The 18,963-nt window shown below is 42.1% G+C and overlaps 1 protein-coding gene and 1 non-coding gene across 2 annotated transcripts in view; one reads left to right on the top strand and one right to left on the bottom strand.

Annotated features, from left to right (window-relative positions):
• LOC126248206 (protein CREBRF homolog) overlaps positions 1–18,963 on the bottom strand; it is an 85,252-nt gene that overhangs the window by 16,031 nt on the left and 50,258 nt on the right. The window contains exon 6 of the mRNA XM_049949020.1: positions 11,207–11,280. Within this exon, the coding sequence (XP_049804977.1) occupies positions 11,207–11,280 (74 nt within the window). The remainder of the gene's footprint in view (positions 1–11,206; positions 11,281–18,963) is intronic.
• Trnat-ugu (transfer RNA threonine (anticodon UGU)) lies at positions 762–836 on the top strand. Its single transcript has one exon. It is a non-coding gene; the product is annotated as a tRNA-Thr (tRNA).

Here is an 18,963-nt window from a genome sequence, read left to right as displayed (position 1 = left end):
TGCAGAGAAATGAGCCATGATGCAATGGGTTGGGAGCAGGGATGGAGCATGGACAGACAAGGATATTATCATTATATTAATACCTTCAGCTGCTCATGGGCGTTGACATATATCAACGGGGACAGGTGAAAATGTGTGCCCCGACCGGGACTTGAACCCAGGATCTCCTGCTTACATGGCACACGCTCTATCCATCTGATCTACCGAGGGCACGGAGGATAGTGTGGCTGCTGGGACTATCTCGTGCATGCATCCCACGAGACCCACATTCTCACCTTGTATGTCCACACACTACATTCGTAGTGTCCCACCCCAACACACTCATTACTCATAGAAGACATTCTTCCCAAGTCCCGTAAGAGTTCGGGGAATATGTGTGCATCCACACAGAAGAAGGTCATGGCCGGTATTGCCAGAACTATAAACTTATATGGATATGAAAGTATTAATATATAACTCTGATTTCGTTCTAGGCGGCTGCAGGTCATCAATGGTGTCTGCTCTTTCGGACATGTCCAAAACAACAGACACCACATCCATGTAAGTGTATAGTTCTGGCAATACTGACCATGACCTTCCTCTTCTACGCCTATGCACACATATCCCCCAACTCTTGCGGGACTTGGTAAGAATGTCTTCCATGAGTTATGAGTGTGTTGGGGTGAGACACTACAAATGTAGTGTGTGGACATACAGGGTGAAAAAGTGGGTCTCACAGGAAGTATGCGCGAGATAGTCTCTGAAATCGCACTATCCTCCGTGCCCTTGGTGGCTCAGATGGATAGAGCGTCTGCCATGTAAGCAGGAGATCCCGGGTTCGAGTCCCGGTCAGGGCACACATTTTCACCTGTCCCCGTTGATATATGTCAATGCCCATGAACAGCTGAAGGTATTAATATAATTCTAATTTCATTCTAGACAGCTGCAGGTCATCAATGGTGTCTGTTCTTTCGGACATGTTCGAAAAAACAGACACCATATCCTTATAAGACAAGGATATTGTATAGTAGATTGGGTGGGCAGCAGAATACCACTGTGGGAGGGGTGGGTATCATTGAGAGACATTCCACGTTTCAAGGTACGATGAGAGACTGTTGAAACACTGGTGGAGAGTGTAATTCAGTTGCTGCAGTCCTGAGTTATACTGAGTCACAAGATCAGTGCTCCTTTTTGGCTACACAATGGGTATGTGGAGGATGGTAGGCATGGGGTATGATAGGTGACTTATGACACAATGCATAGAAGATACAATACGTGTCAAAAGTATCCAGACACCTAGCTGAAAATGACTTACAGGTTCATGGCGCCCTCCATTGGTAATGCTGGAATTCACCCTTAGCCATGATGACAGCTTCCATTCTCACAGGCATACATTCAATCAGGTGCTGGAAGGTTTCTTGGGGAATGGCATCCCATTCTTCAGGAAGTGCTGCACTGAGGAGAAGTATCGATGTTGGTCGGTGAGTCCTGGCACGAAGTTGGCATTCCAAAACAAGCAGTGATGTGATAGTGCCATGCAAAACAACAAGGGTTGCAAGCCCCCTCCATGAAAAACACAACCACACCATAACACCACCACCTCCAAATTTTACTGTTGACATTACACATGCTGCCAGATGATGTTTGAAAGACATTCCCCATACCCACACCCCGCCATTGGATCGCCACATTGTGTACCATGACTCATCGCTCCACACAACGGTTTTCCACTGCTCAATCGTCCAATGTTTACACTCCTTATATCAAGTGAGGCATCGTTTGGCATTTACCGGTATGGTGTGTGGCTTATAAGCAGCTTACAAGCCACTCAATCATGAAATCTAAGTTTTCTCAACTCCCACTTAACTGTCATAGTACTTGCAGTGGAACCTGATGCACTTTCGAATTCCTGTATGAGGTCTGGATAGATGTCTGCCTATTACACATTACGACCCTCTTCAACTGTCGGTGGTCTCTGTCAGTCAACAGACAAGGTCGGCCTGTATGCTTTTGTGCTGTATGTGTCCCTTCACATTTCCACTTCACTATCACATCGGAAACAGTGGACCTAGGGATGTTTAGAAGTGTGGAAATCTCGTGTGCAGACATTTGACACAAATGAGATCCAATCACCTGACCACGCTCAAAGTCTGCAAGTCCTGTCAAGTGCCCCATTCTGCTCTCTCACGATGTCTAATGACTACTGAGATCGCTGATATGGAGTACCTGGCAGGGGGTGGCAGCACAATGCATCAAATATGAAAAACGTATGTTTTTGGTGGTGTCCGGATACTTTTGATCACATAGTGTATGTTTCTGGACAAGGTTGGAAGGATATTTTCGCTCTCTGAAGGCGTCAGTGAACCCTTAGCTTTGGGGAGGGACTGCTCATCAATACAGATGCACCGACCACAGATGGCTATGCTACATGGAAGAGACTTCTTTTTGTGGAATAGCTGCTACTGTCGAAGTAGAGGTATAGTTGATTGTTGCTAGGTTTGTCGTGCACAGAAGTATTGATATAACCAATCTTGAGGTGGAGATCAAATTAGAGGAAGACAGTTTGTTGGGCTGAGGAGTACCAGGTGAAGTGAAAGGGGAAGAAGGTGCTGAGGTTCTGGAGGAGTATGTATAGGGTGTCCCCACCCTCTGTCCAGATTGTAACGTTGTCAAAAGATCTGAAGCAGTTAGGCAATGGGATTCTGGGTGATTAGGAAGGATTCTCCTAGATGGCTCATGAATAGATTAACATAGGATGGTGCCATGTATGTGCCCATTGCTGTACTATGGGTCTATTTGTAGGTGATGTCTTCAAAGGAGAATTAATAATGGGTGAGGATATAGTTGGTCATGATGACCAGGAAGGACATCATAGGTTTTCAGTCAGCTGGGTGTACATAAAGATCAAGTTCAATAGTGACAGGGCCACGGCCATTGGAAACATTAGTTTAGAGAAGGTAACTTCGACAGTGACAAGCAGGGTGGGGTCTTTTATGCAGGAAGGTAACTTATGGGCAGTAGGCTGAAAACATTGGCCCACAAGGGCAGAAATTCTGTCTCTGGGGATACAGTAACCAGCCACAATGGAGCGTCCTGGGTGGTTCAGTTTATATACTTTAGGAAGCACACAGAAGGTAAGAGTGCACAGAGTGGTGGGGATGAGATGAATACAGACTCAGGGGAGTGGTTTTGGAATAGGCCTAAGGATTTGTTGAGACACTTTTTGAGATATCCTGCTGGATTTCTGAATGGATTCACTGTGTCAGGGATTGTAGGTTGACGTATCTGACAGCTGGTGGACTCCACCTATAAGCCCTGTCAAAAGACCCCATTCAGAAATCCAGCAGGACCTCCAGTCCCTCCTCAAATCCCTCATCCCATCACAGAACCCAATCCCTGGGTAAATCTTCCTCCTCCCACCAACACTCCCCACACTCTTAGCTTCCAGGAAGCTCCCATACGACTTGTTACTGTGCTGCCGCAAGAGAATCTCCACCCTTGTGGACCACACTTTCATCCTATTACCTGTAACCTACCCTCCTATAGAAAACAGACACACTATCTCCACAGCTGCTGTCACTTTACCACCCAGCACCCTGCTTATCACTGTTGATGCCACCTGCCTTTACACGAACATATCAAATGACTGTGGCCGTGCCGCTGCTGAACACTACCTTTTCCATGTCCATCGACTCCAAACTTAAAACCTACTTCCTGACCACCATGACCAACTATATCTTCATCCATAATTATAATAGAGGGAAACATTCCACGTGGGAAAAATATATCTAAAAACAAAGATGCTGTGACTTACCAAACGAAGTGCTGGCAGGTCGATAGACACACAAACTAACACAAACAAACACACAAAATTCAAGCTTTCGCAACAAACTGTTGCCTCATCAGGAAAGAGGGAAGGAGAGGGAAAGACGAAAGGATGTGGGTTTTAAGGGAGAGGGTAAGGAGTCATTCCAATCCCGGGAGCGGAAAGACTTACCTTAGGGGGAAAAAAGGACAGGTATACACTCGCACACACACACATATCCATCCACACATATACAGACACAAGCAGACATATTTAATGTCTGCAGACACATCAATACCTCCATCCAAATCAAACCTACCAACCACCTACTATACCCGTTCCACACTAAGAAGTTCCTTCCATACAGCCTAGCCACCCAAGGTTGTCGCATTTGTACATTTATTGTCCCCCACACACTCACTGTTTCGACACGAAGGAGCATGTATGTGGATATACAGACAAAAGCAGACATATTTAATGTCTGCTTGTGTCTGTATATGTGTGGATGGATATGTGTCTGTGTGCGAGTGTATACCTGTCCTTTTTTCCCCCTAAGGTAAGTCTTTCCGCTCCCGGGATTGGAATGACTCCTTACCCTCTCCCTTAAAACCCACATCCTTTTGTCTTTCCCTCTCCTTCCCTCTTTCCTGATGAGGCAACAGTTTGTTGCGAAAGCTTGAATTTTGTGTGTATGTTTGTGTTTGTTTGTGTGTCTGTCGACCTGCCAGCGCTTCGTTTGGTAAGTCACAGCATCTTTGTTTTTAGATATATTCATCCATAATTACTTCTTTGAAGCCATCACCTACAAACAAATCCAAAGCACTGCAATGGTACCATCCTATTCCAACCTCTTCATGGGCCACCTAGAGGAATGCTTCATGACCATCCATGATATCATCCTCTAACTGCTTCAGATCCATTGACAACCTCATGATGTGGACTGAGATTGAGTGCACACTTCTCCAGAACCTCAGCAGTTCACCCCCCCCCCCCCCCATTTTACTTCACCTGGTAACTCGAGATTAGTTACATCAATACCCCCATCCAAATCAAACCTACCAACCACCTACTATACCTCCACTTCGACAGTGGCCACCCATTCCACACTTAGAAGTTCCTTCCATACAGCCTAGCCACCCAAGGTTGTCGCATTTGTACATTTATTGTCCCCCACACACTCACTGTTTCGACACGAAGGAGCATTCCTCTCACAACACAGTAGCACCCAGAGCTGGCGCAACTGAATCACATTCTCCACAAGGCTTTCAACTATCTCTCACTGTGGCATGAATTGTGAGCTGTGGCAGCTCATTTCGCCTTCCCACTATCAACAGCGTCTGGCTGGCGCCTCACCAAGTGATGCGTATTATTCCCTTGTGCAGCTACAAATGCCCCAGCTAGGCTTCGGAAGTGGCACTAGAGCAGCATTGCAGAGGCCTTGGAACTGTGCAGTGCAAGCAGTTTACATGTAGTCTTCTGCAGTGTGGAGCTGGGGGCCAATGGCAGTGTCTGGAGCAACAGACACGTGGTGTGGATTAGCATGACTTCTTTTCTGGGTCATCGTTCACTTTTCTTCATCAGGACTGGGTAGAGGGCAAAAGATTTGGTTTGCTTATGCTGTGTGTATCCAGTTGTTCAGCTCTGTGCACCGATCTCCCACTCTGCACAAAGTCATCATGCACACCTTTGTTATTTGAGTCAATGTGGCACTATGTAATCTGCCCAGCTTTGAAGCATAGTTATATCAGGGGCCTATGATTATCTGTTTTTTTTTTTTAATCTTGAATTTATTTTTGAATTGTTTTATTTGAGAGAACAAACTGTTTCTGAATTTTAATATTTGTTTTCACTGCGTGACCTTAGCAAGTTGTTATTTATATTGCTTCCTCGCAGAATTTATTACAGCTCCCTTTGAGTAGTTCCCTTCTAAGTCTTACACTTTTAGCAAGGTTTATTTCCTAGGGCCTAAGATCTTACTGGACAGGTTCTTCAAGTGGAACCGTGGTTAAACAATAACTTTCAGCAGTTGTGTAATTCAGTGAGATATTTGTGTTCAGTGTTTTTTGACAGCACCAACTAAATTGCCACGAATGCGTTTCACGTCAGCAAATTCTTGTCGAGTGACCCTGGCATGCTAGTGGCTGTGTGGACGGCTCTCAAGCATTTCCTTAGTGTTGCTTTCTATTTGTTTTCAGTTGCATGTCCTGACTGTCTGTGCTCTAGTTGAGTTGAGTTGAATACTGTAAATGAAATTTTGCCATCTGTCAAAAGGCCTTTATCTGATTAATTGGCTTTGCAAAGGGACTTTTCTCTTAAATGTTATTGTTCTGTTTAATACCTATTGTAACCTTGTTTTAAATTTTACTTTAAATTATTTGGTGTAAACCCTTTGGATAAGCCATAAAGGCGAACTGTTATTACTTATCAACTAGTTAATATTTATCTTGTGGAAGTCTGCCTAATGTCTTGGTTTTGAGCTTACTTGCAGAAATTTATCTAGAGCTCAGTTTTTCTTACGGTTTATTGATATTTCAAATTTTTTTAAAGGTCATTATTGTTAAAGTCTTATCTTCTTGCATCTTGTTTAAGACCATTAAAAAGGTGATTGTGCTACTAAACATTTTGAAAACTATTCAAGAGTAAATTTAACAAGACAAATTAACTTGGAACCTTACTACCTGTTTTTCTTAAAGAGGACCTTTGTTACTTTGAAAAATAAATGTTCATTGTCAAAAGGATAAATGTTAGTTAAAGGGGCCTCATACTTCCATGACATTTCCCTGATCCTTGTAATTTCTGATTACAAAGTGAAAAATATCATCCCCACTATCCTATCCATCCATCTCACAGTGGTATTCTACCTGCCCCCCACCCAACCTATGCAATATCCTTCTACTTCCTTACTCCACCCCTGCTTCCAACCTCTTGTCTCTTACCTGCAATAGACTCAGATCCGAGACGTGTTCCATACATTATCCCACTGCCACCTACTCCAGTCGTATTGCTGGTATCACCTATTTAATCAAAGACATGGCCACGTGTAAAGCGGAGATGTGGTCTACCTTGCTGCAAACATTGTGCCACATTCTACATGGGCGTAACAAGCTATCTGTTTGTATAAATGGCCCTGTCAAGCTGTGGCCAAGTGACAGTTGGACCACATAGTTGCTGAACATGCCACCCAACACGATGTGCTTCACTTTAATGGCTTCTGCCATCTGGATTCTTCCCAACATCAGCTTTTCTTAATTGCATGAGTGGTAACTGCCTCTACAACGTATATTTCATCCCCATATCCCCCCCCCCCCCCCCCTCAGACTCAACCTTTGCTAGTCCCTGTCGTTCACCTGCCTATCCCCTTCCCTGCTCTCACTCCAGTATTAAACATACCTCCTATCCCCTCCAACGCACCTACATAGTCATAATCATTTCCTCTTCTCTAACACTCCCATCCCGCTCCCCCCAGCACAGCCACCCAGTGCTGTACTTAACACTCCTATGCTGTTCCCACAACAGCTATACATCCATACACTCTCCCACAGAATGCACTAGCACCTTCCCCCATACATACCCTGCTACCCCCCCCCCCCCCAAAAAAAATGCCTCTTCTTTACCCCCTTTACCCAAGCCCAGCTAGAGTCCTGCTCACATCAGTGGCAACTGCAGTCTGGACTTAGCACCCCGAGACAGTGATCATGTATGTATGAGTTGATTTTGTTGTCTGAACATGTGTGGGTTTTCCATATCTGAACAAGGACTCTCTCTGAAAGCTGAAATACACTGACAGAAAAAAATAGCAACACCAAGTAGAAGTTGTGTGACATACACAAAAGTCAGTATGTGTGTTTCTACATGTGAAAGATGATATGTATTCAAATTTCACTTCAGTCACATAAGAGTGGCACTAGCAGTGCCACAATGAGGATGAAAATCAGGTTTACTCTAAATACACACTGTAACGGTCACAAGCGTTCGTTGGCTTTGAGACTGGACTTGGTGAGTTGATGTCAGCCAAGAATTCCTTTAAGGTGACAAAGAAGCTATTATCAACAACACTCCACTAAGTTTGGACATGGTTGCGTGACAGGACTATGAGAAGCTGGAAGTTCCTTCTGCGATATCGCAGAAAGACTTGGCAGGAATAACCGCTGTACACGACTGCTGGCAGCAGTATTCACGAGAATGTATGGTTGCAAGAAGACTGGGCTCCAAATGGCCATGTGACACTAATATAGGGAAGACCTCTGTGTTTGGTGTAAGGCCTTGGTGCATCGTATTACATCTGCATCAGAAATTTGAACACCAGTTAGCACCATAATGACACAACGAACTATTACGAATCCATTACTTCAAGGACAGGTCTGAGCTAGGCACCCTGTAGCATGCATTCCATTGACTTCTAACCACCACTGTTTGCAACTTCAGTGGTGTCAAGCGAGAGTTCATTGGAGGGCAGGGTGAGGGTCTGTTGTGTTTTCTGATGAAAGCTAGTTCTGCCTCGATGCTAGTGCTGGCCATGTGATGGTTAGGACGCGACCAGCTGAAGGCTTGCAATCAACCTGTCTTCATTCTAGGCACATTGGACCTGGAGTATTCACCATGCCAGAGACAAAGGCCTTTGTCTCTGGCACGTTGAATACTTATGTTATGCAAATATTTTATTCTTAGGACTCCTGTTATAATTTTATGTAGACAAAAGCCTTTACCAGTGGTCAAATACATTAGTGCATTTATTCTGACATAGGCTGAATGTAATCTGGCCGCTGTCTTCAGCCAAGGCATGTGGATGTTTGTGGTTTTTCATATGAATATATGTCTTGTATATGTCAAGAGCCACTTGGCTTCAGCTAATGTAGTTTACCGCAATGTGATGTAACAAAGACCACTCCGCCTGAAGAAGATATTTTTGAAGTATCAAAACCTAGATCAAGGGCTAAATAAACCTTTGCTTTGCAACTGGTTGGCTGCTTTTATCAACCTTTTCAAATTCAGATTATGTCCTCTTGACATGGTATAAGAGATGTGGTTATAAAACTTTATCAATTATAACCACAAAAATATAATGTTACATAATTTCTTATTTCTTTGCAGTTACATGTCTGCAAGTCCTGGTACACATTTAAATCCTCATGCCTCAGAATGATAGCATGTTGTAAAGGAGCCAAAACAAAATGAGACACTCATTGATAAAGTGGAACACTGTGTAGTGATTTGTTTTCAGCCAAGCGGAAATGTTACACATGTATCAGGCCAATCGAGATGACTTCTTTTGCAACCTGGATGGATGTGAAAGAGTTGCAACATGTTTATTGTTGGGGCAGAAAACAAATTATACAGGAATTGGACAAAAACATGGAAACAGCATGAAAAATGCATGTTTCAACATAACGGCAGGTGCTAACCAAGCCTTCAGATTGCACTTTTGTATTTGACCAAGAAACACACTTGTGCAATGTCATCAATATGTTGCATGTGTCAGATGTGGTCGGAACACTGTTCTGTGTAGTTGTGAAGGTGTTATGTCGAAGCTAAGTGAATCTGAACCTGAGAAAACTGTTGATGCTCACAGGTGGGTGCTTTTGTAACCAAGGTAGCCGAAGTCTTTGGTGTTTCAAGGGGCACCAAAGTCAAAAATTTATACCACATCCAGGGAACATGGAAAAACCCAACTCACTACATCAGTGTGTGGACTCAAATGTGTGTTGAGTGATTGACATAAGACGGTCACTGAAGACGCCTGTGACAAGAAATACAAGCATCATAGCTGCAAAAGTCACTGCAGAACTGAATGTCACACTCTCAAACCGTCAGCTCCAAAACAATATGAAGGGAGCTCCACAATGCCCTTAACAGGAAAACGGTATACTGAAGCCACAAAACCTGGACTATGGAGCAATGGAAGAAAGTTATTTGGTCCAATGAATCTTGCTGCAAAGATTCCAACTTCTGACCAAGCTTATGTCCCAAGGGTTCAGTGATGATTTGGGAAGCCACTTCATGGTGTTCCACTGGCCCCACGGGTACTCAGCAAGGTGCATGACTGTCAAGGATTATGTGACCATTTTGGCTGGTGATGTCTATCCCATACGACAATGTTTCTTCCCCAAAGGTGATGCAGTGTCCCAAGATGGCTGGCCCTTGTTCACAGAGTTTGCACCTTCCACGACTGGTTTTTTGAGCAAGAGGATGAACTGTCTCATCTCCCCTTGCTACCACAATCATCACATCTCAATATTATTGAGCCTTTGTGGACCACTTTGGAGAGAAGGGTGTGTGATTATTATCCAACTCTATCATTGTTACCTGAACTTGCCAAAATTTTGCAGGAAGAATGGTACAAGATTTCCTGGGAAACCAAACAGGATCTGTATTTATCCATTCTGAAATGACTGAAGGCTGTTTTGAAAGCCAATGGTTTTCCTACACCATATTAGGCATCGTAATGTGTTGTGTTTTTAGTGTTTCCATATTTCTGTCAATGCCCTGTAAAGCTTTATATGACTACACCTCATACAATCTCCATAAATAAACATTTAATGAAAAACTGATTAAAGAAAAATAAACGCAAAAGAAGTTAAGGACCAGAGAGAGAGATGCTAAATGAAACACATATGACATCACAAGAGTAAGGCATGAATCCTTAAAGACTACAGAGGCAGAATTTTTATGCACATTACAGGCTTTTTCTTTGTCCATTTCTTGTACAACCTAAATACCTTTAGATGTTCGGTCTCTCTTGTAGGAGAACAGTAATAGGAAAAATATCAGGTCCTCACATAACCTTTGCAATTTATCACAAAACCAAAACAAACAATAAAATAAAGATTAAGAAAGAGACAAAGGTACAAAATCCACTACTATAATATGAGTGAGTGCAGCAAGATTACGGTAATTCCCAATGTTAGCAGACGATACCGCAGTCTCCTCTTTCTGTGTGATGTCAGTGCCCCACTTGCAATGTGGTAGGTGGCTGATTCATGTGCAAGCACTTGACTTGCACCCTCAGAACTAGCAGATTTTGACCAGTCTGTGTAACACAGGCTTTACCAAGTAGCAGATTTTGACCAGACAGTCTGTTTGTGTAAGACATGCTTTACTAAAGGAAGACCCTGCATTTGATATTGCTTTTCTGCTTATCATTTCAGCTATTCCTTGGATACAGCCAAAAAATAAAATACATCATTTTTAACAACTCTGCAACAAAAGTATCATGGATACTTGACATAAGAAGTGTGGATAAAAAATATCAATCTGCAACCTGCCATAAACAAAAATTAGTCATTTCTTTTACAGCTTATGAAGGTTTAACACACTAAAGTTCGTGCCAAAAACAAACCTAAATCAATTAAGAAATAATTACTGTGAACTTAGTTTTACTTGAGCAATTCCTGAAGAATGTATGTAAAAGTATTTTTCACTTACTGTGCTCATTTTCCAGTCCAAATAATTTCAACTTGTTAGCCTCATGTTGAGCTTTCTTCTTAAGTCGGCAAGCTCTGTAAGGAATAAAAATATACTCGTGGATTGTTTTATCACAACCTGGCAGAAATGCATTACAATTTTTTAAAACATAGTAATTAACTGGTACGAAGCAATATAATAAATACCAATAAATAACTGTGTGTGGGGGGGAGAGGGGGGGGGGTGAGAGGGGTTGAGTGAGTGAGTGTGTGTGTGTGTGTGTGTGTGTGTGTGTGTGTGTGTGTTTCTGAAAATATTTACAGTTTTAATGAATTGTTCCACACTGTGGTTTTTACTAGTAAATATTTTCAGTCTTTTTATAGCTGTGAACAGTGGAGTTAGCACTGTGTGCTGCAACACAGCACAGCAGTCACATCTATTTAATCAAGCTTGTGGTTTTGCTGCCAAGGTCAATAAATGTTCTTAACCAAATATCAAGTGGTGTATAGTATACTTTCCTTTTTTTTTTCCTTCAGAATGTGTAATTTAAATACTATCATTATTGTCATACACTTCTGGTGCTTCTTTTGGAATATATCCCTATTTCCAAGGTGTTGGCTGGATGAGACCTGCACAGCTAAAACTAAAACTGCACATCCATTTTATGTTGTATCACTTCATCTAGACTTACATCTACATATATATTCCACAATCCTCTATTATGTTCGTGGCGGAGGCTACCCTGTTCCTCTAGTGTAATTTCCCTTCCTGTTCCACTCACAAACAGAGCTAGGGAAAAATGACCTTCTATATGCATTCATATGAGCCCTGTCTTCTCTTAAATTTGTGGTCCTTATACGAGACATATACTGGCGACAACAGAATCGTTTTTCAATCAGCTTCAGATGCCGGTTCTCTAAATTTTCTAAATAGTGTTCCTCAAAAAGAATGTCGCCTTCCCTCCACAGATTACCACATTGAGTTCCCAAAGCATCTTGAATGCTGTTCTAACCTACTGGTAACATATCTAGCAGCCCACCTCTGATTTATTCCAATGTCTTCCTTTAATCCAACCTGGTGTGGATCCCTTCTTATGTGGACTCCTTTACAGACAAGTTGCCAATTTCTTGTGTGTTGTGGAGGGCATTGTGGTTGCATCTGCCTCTACCACTGTCTTTTGGCTTTCCAGCTGCAGGAACCAACTTCCCTGTTCCAGGAGGAGTTCAGCATTATACCCATGAACTATTGCCTTCCTAAAATTCTCCCAATACACAGGATTTGGCCCTTTGCCTTCCCTACTACATTTTACAAGCACATTCTATTACATGTTGCTCTGCAACATTACACCTAGATATGTAATCATGTGACTGTCAAGCAGCACACTATTAATACTGTATTCCTACATTACCCGCGTGTTTTTCCTATTTATCTGCATTAACTTAGATTTTTCTACATTTAGAGCTACTAGCTGCTATTCATCACACCAATCAGCAATTTTGTTCAAGTTATCTTGTATACTCCTACAGTCACTCACTGAGGACCTCTTCCCGTACGTCACAGCAAACAGCCACATACTGCTGTTCATTCTGTCTGCCAGATCATTTATGTATCTAGAAAGAAACAGCGATCTTACCATCCTGACGGTGCCCTTGTCTCTGATAAACACTTGCTGCCAAGGACAACATACTGGGTTCTGTTACTTAAGATGTCTTCAAGCCATTCACATTTCTGTTATTTAAGAAGTCTTTCAGCCACTCATATATCAGTGAACTTATTCTGTATGCTCATACCTTTGTTAACATCCTGCAAAGGGGCACTGTGTCAAATCCTTTTCGGAAATGTAGGAATATGGAATCTGCCTGTTGCCCTTCATCCATAGTTCATGTGATATCGTGTGAGATAAGGGCAAGCTGAGTTTCACAATAGCCATGCTTTCGGAAACAGCGCTGATTAGTGGGCAGAAGCTTTTCTGTCTCAGGGAAATTTATTATATTTTTAAAATGAAAATATGCCCAAGAATTCTGCTGCAAACCGATGTTAAAGATATTGATCTGTAATTTTGTGGGTCCTTTCTTTTCTTCTTCTTTCATTGGCACTACATCCCAGGAAGGGGTTTGGCCTCCTCGATAATTTTCCGCAATTCCTCTCTTGACTTGCTTTAGATCTCCAGTTACAACAATTGACATGAGCAGCGTCTTCTCCAATCTCATCAATCCTTCTCAACCTTGGTCATCCTCTTGTTCTTCTTCGTCAAGGTTCACTGCACCAGGCTTTCCTTGCAGAATCTGTCTCATCAAGTCATATTACATGTCCAGTCCATCTCAATCTACACAACTTTATGAACTTTACCACATCACTCTCCTTATAGCTGTCATAAGGCTTGTCATTCCTTTGCCTCCTCCAACTTCCACTTTCATACACAGATTCAAAGATTCTCCTCAATATACTTATTTCGTGTGATCTCAGTCTCCTTTCATCCTACTTTGTAATCATCCATGTTTCTGAACCATACATAAGTACTGGCCGTATCAGTGTTTTATAGAGCTGGCACTTAGTCTCTTGTGATAGAAGGTTGGATTTAAAATGTTGCTGCATTCCAACATCGATTAGAAGCACTTATGCGGGCCATAATTTCATTTGAAGTGCTGCCATTTGCTTCTATCTTTGCCACCAAATAAGTGAAACAGTCCACTTGCTCAAAAGTCATTCCATCGAGGATTACTGTGGGACTTAAATGTTGATTTGTACCATTATACATATACTTGGTCTTTCCTTCATTAATTTTCAGGTCCATCTTCTCTGCCCTCAGTTTTAGACCTGGGAAGTCACTTTGCAGATCTCTAAATGTTCTGCTCATTAGGTCTAAATCATCTGCATATCCCAACAGCTGTATGGACTTACAGTAGATATTACCTCTTGTCTACATACCCAATTCCCGAACCACTTTCTCGAGTGCCAGCCTGAGGAGTAGGCAGGAAAGCCCATACCCTTGTCTTAGCCCCCAGTTCGTGTAGGAAACTGGGGTGATAGTCTAGACTGCACTCACACAGTACACTGTGGGTGCCTTAACCTCTACCAAACGCACAAACTTCTCAGGCACCCGAAATTCCCACATTGCCTCATAAAGTTTATCCTTATTTATTGTTTCATATGCAGATTTGAAATCAATGAAAAGATAGTGCGCACCGACATTAAATTCACTGGTCTTTTCTTCTAATTGGCGGAGACTAAATATCTGGTTCACAGTTGACTTTCCTGGTCTGAATCCACAATGATAACTTCCAATAACGTTTTCTGCTATGGGTGAGAGTCTATTAAACAAGATATTTGACAATCCTTTATATGCAATATTTAGGAGTGTTATGCCTCTGTAGTTGCTGCATTTAAATATATCATCTTTCTTGTCTTATCAAACACACTATACCTACATTCCATTCTTCTGGCAACTCTTCCTTTTCCCAGATGCAGCACAAAATCTTGTATATCCTGTGATTTAACCCAACTACTCCAGCTTTCAATAATTCCAATGTTATATTATCAGTTCCTTGTGCTCTATTGTTCTTCAGTTGGGCTATTGCTTTGTCTACTTCTCCTTGAAAGAGAGGGGGGAGGGGGTTGGAGGGACTATTGTCTCATCATCTTCTTCTGGGTGGGTTAGGAACTCTTCAATAGGGGGCTCTGGAGCATCCAACAGTTCACTAAAGCATTCTAGCCATATTCCAATATCTCTTGGTGATCAGTTAGTAATTCCTCATTTTTACCGTTACATATATTAATACGCGTGTTCTTTCACTATTAATTTTCTGATAGAATTTTCTGATCTCATTTGTTTTTTTCCAACTGTCTCCAATTCTTCAATCTGTTTTCTTTCCCATTCCCTTTTCATCTTCTAATGCAGTTTCTTCTCTTCTTCCCTTTTATCTTGATAATTTCTTTCCACTTAACATGTATATGATTTCTCAATCTTTTTTCTATAAGCAAAGTTTTTCTTGTGACTTACAATCCTCCTCAAACCAGGAATTCCTTGGTTGTTTTCCTTCTTTCCCTAACACCTCTTCTGCTGCCTTAATGACTGTGTCCCTGCAAGCACTATGTTCCTGATCCAGAGTATCACTCACACTCTCATAACCTTCTCTGAGTACGTGACTGTGTCCCTTTAAGCACTATGTTCCTGATCCAGAGTATCACTCACACTCTCATAACCTTCTCTGAGTACGTTTTAGCAATCTCTTAAATTTTTTAGCTTTGATACCACATACTTTCTTTGAGGTGCTCCTTTCACTTTCCTTACATTAGATATTTGAGCTCTCAGTTCGCAATTACAAGGTGGTAGTCTGAATTCACATTAATTCCTCTGCAGGTACGAACATCTAGTAAGTTTTAGAAATGTCTGCCATCAATAATTACATGACTGTTTTGGTTGAAGTTAGGCTGATCAGGGCTACACCATGTTGCTTTAAGGATCCTTTTGTGTGGGAACATAGTGCTACCTACAGCCATGTTATGTGATAGTGCAAACTGAACAACTCTGTGTCCATTATCACTTGTTCATTTGTGTATTCATGGAGACTATGCTTTCCTATTGCTGGACGGTAATGATCGTCTTTTGCAATCTTTGCATTGAGGTCTCCAATAATTATTTCTATATCATGCCTATGGCATCCATCATAGGCTCCCTTGAGGTTCTCATAGAAGTGTCCTTATCATGGTCACCTGCTACTTCTGTAGGTGCATGTACATTGATCAATGAACAGTTTGCAAATCAGGTCTTCAAACTCATTTGTGAGATTCTAGATGTTATTTCAGTAAGTCCACACACTATATGTTTAAATTTTTGTCTTACTCTGAACCCTGTACCAAATTCATGGTTGCTTTCCTCTAGTGCAACTATGCCAGCATTGTTTTTATTGAGCTGTTCTTAGAAATGACCTCAAGGCCCCTGTCCTGTGTAATCATCTTACATTCCAGCTTCCAATAAACAACATCATTTTTCCTTTTTTGTTTGCCTTTGCCTTTCCCATTAACAGTGCTGTGTCATCGCCCATGCCCCAGTGTGGCTTACAGGAAGGAGTTGTTAGCTGCTTGCCCAACCCCCAACTTGGAGACCAGGATTTGTGTTGTGTTTACTCCTTTAGGGAAGTTGGCTTCACTACACTTCTACAGCCCTCCATGCCCTATACTGTGGGACCCCATTTTCGTCTGACTCCTGTGTCACAACCACTCTGGCTTGGGTGACCCTGCCAATAGCTACACTACCACCGGTACAGCTCTTGACTTCGACGGAACATGCAAGCCCTCCTGCGTCAACAAAGCGGCATCACCTGGGATGCAGTCCATTCTTCTACCCTTCTTACATACAAGAATCACCTGCACTTTATTTCCAGTGGCTTGGGATTTGGAGCTGGGCAAGAGATTCATGATGAATGCCTGCTAAGTAAGGGACCTATCCACAGAGTACTCTTTGTAAAACAGCTGTGATTCCACCCTGACCTGGTGACTTATTTACTTTCAACGCTTTCAGTTGTTTCTCTATGCCAGGTACACCTATCACTATGTCCTCGGTATGGGAGTCTGCGTGATTGTCACACAATGGTAAGTTTTGTACTGTTCTCCTGTGTGAATGATTTCTTAAATACCCAATTTAAAACTTCAGCTTTCCTTTTGCTATCTTCTGCTGATGCACCAGACTGGTCAACGAGTAACTACACAGAACTTTGCGACTTTACATGGGACCACAATTTTCAGGGATCCTTGGTAAGATCTTTTATTAATGATTGACAGTGGTTGTAGTTGTACACTTCATGTATCGCTCTTTTTACAGATGCACAAATCTCAACAATTTTAGCCTGGCATCAGTTGTGGATTCTCTTTTAAATTGACAGAGCAACAGCCTTTGCTTCCTTAGCATTTACTGAATTTCATAGTTAAACTGCAGTGGGTCTTTTCCTTTCTTAATCCACTTACTCAGCATACACATTTCCAGTGCACAATTTACAATCTGTTAAATTCCGCCCACAATTCTCTAAGTCCACCGTATTGAAACTAAATGATGTCAATTCATTGTTTAAGTGGGATGCTAACAACTACTTATCTACATATACATCTACATACATACTCTGCAATCCACCATACGGTGCGTGGCAGAGGGTACCTCGTACCACAACTAGCATCTTCTCTCCCTGTTCCACTCCCAAACAGAACGAGGGAAAAATGACTGCCTATATGCCTCTGTACAAGCCCTAATCTCTCTTATCTTATCTTTGTGGTCTTTCCGCAAAATGTAAGTTGGCGGCAGTAAAATTGTACTGCAGTCAACCTCAAAAGCTGGTTCTCTAAATTTCCTCAGTAGCGATTCACGAAAAGAACACCTCCTTTCCTCTAGAGAATCCCACCCGAGTTCCTGAAGCATTTCCGTAACACTCACGTGATGATCAAACCTACCAGTAACAAATCTAGCACCCTGCCTCTGAATTGCTTCTACGTCCTCCCTCAATCTGACCTGATAGGGATCCCAAACGCTCAAGCAGTACTCAAGAATAGGTCGCACCAGCGTTCTATAAGCGGTCTCCTTTACAATGAACCACATCTTCCCAAAATTCTACTAATGAACCGAAGACGACCATCCACCTTCCCCACAACTGCCATTACATGCTTGTCCCACTTCATATCGCTCTGCAGTGTTACGCCCAAATATTTAATCGACGTGACTGTGTCAAGCGCTACACTACTAATGGAGTATTCAAACATTACAGGATCCTTTTTCCTATTCGTCTGCATTAGTTTACATTATCTATATTTAGAGTTAGCTGCCATTCTTTACAGTCACAAATCCTGTCCAAGTCATTTAGTATCCTCCTACAGCCACTCAATGATGTCACCTTCCCGTACACCGCAGCAAACATTTTTAATGAACTAACTTGCATTATGAGGAAGTTACAAGTGAACACACAAATATCATGTTCACTGATAGAATACAAAAAATACTGCAAGACAGAATGGCTGCTGGTACTGAGATGACAAAAACTGAGAGTGATGAATCATAGGTATGAAAGACTGAATATTGTGGCAACTGACTGCAGACTACTTCATGTACTCACTTTGACAACATATTGCTACTATGCCCATTTATGGTAATTACTGTGACATGTAGGTATCCACTTCATGCTCTGCTGCAAATGATCTTGGCCTTTAGACTGATTTTTTTCACACCAAGTACCATAGGTTTACTCTGCACCTAAATTTGCAATGGCATTGGTTGGAGACTGAAGACTTACATCCCTCTGAGTATTTATTTAACTGCAGGTGCATAATGATAGTGACACTGCTCCATATCAGGCAAGTCTGTGGCCTCTTGTTACCTACCTGATTACTCCAATACACACATTAAACATCCAAAAATAAACAGGAGTCTTTCCACCAATCATGCTCTAAGTGACAGCCTATGCTGACAAATTTCACTCTGCCACGTGCTAGATACAAGCACAAGGGACAAAACATTAGAAACCCACATGAGACATCACACTGATGTAACATAAAATTTACTTTAGTCTTAACAATGTCGTAAATTCGGTGAGGACATAAGTGGACAAGCTTCTTCAGGTATGCCATACCCAGCTGAAGCCACTCACTGATGATCAGATCCTGTAAAGCTAACAAACTGCGGGGATCTTGGGCACCACGTTTCAGTCACTGTTAAAAATAGTCCCAGGCACTTCGTATTATGACCGAAGGAGTTAGTGGGTCATCTCAAAGTGGACAGGATGTCTGAGAGTTCATCA

This window comes from Schistocerca nitens, chromosome 1, assembly GCF_023898315.1.
Source record: "Schistocerca nitens isolate TAMUIC-IGC-003100 chromosome 1, iqSchNite1.1, whole genome shotgun sequence".
Classification (NCBI taxonomy): domain Eukaryota; kingdom Metazoa; phylum Arthropoda; class Insecta; order Orthoptera; family Acrididae; genus Schistocerca; species Schistocerca nitens.
This window is presented reverse-complemented; position numbering and strand designations above follow the sequence as displayed.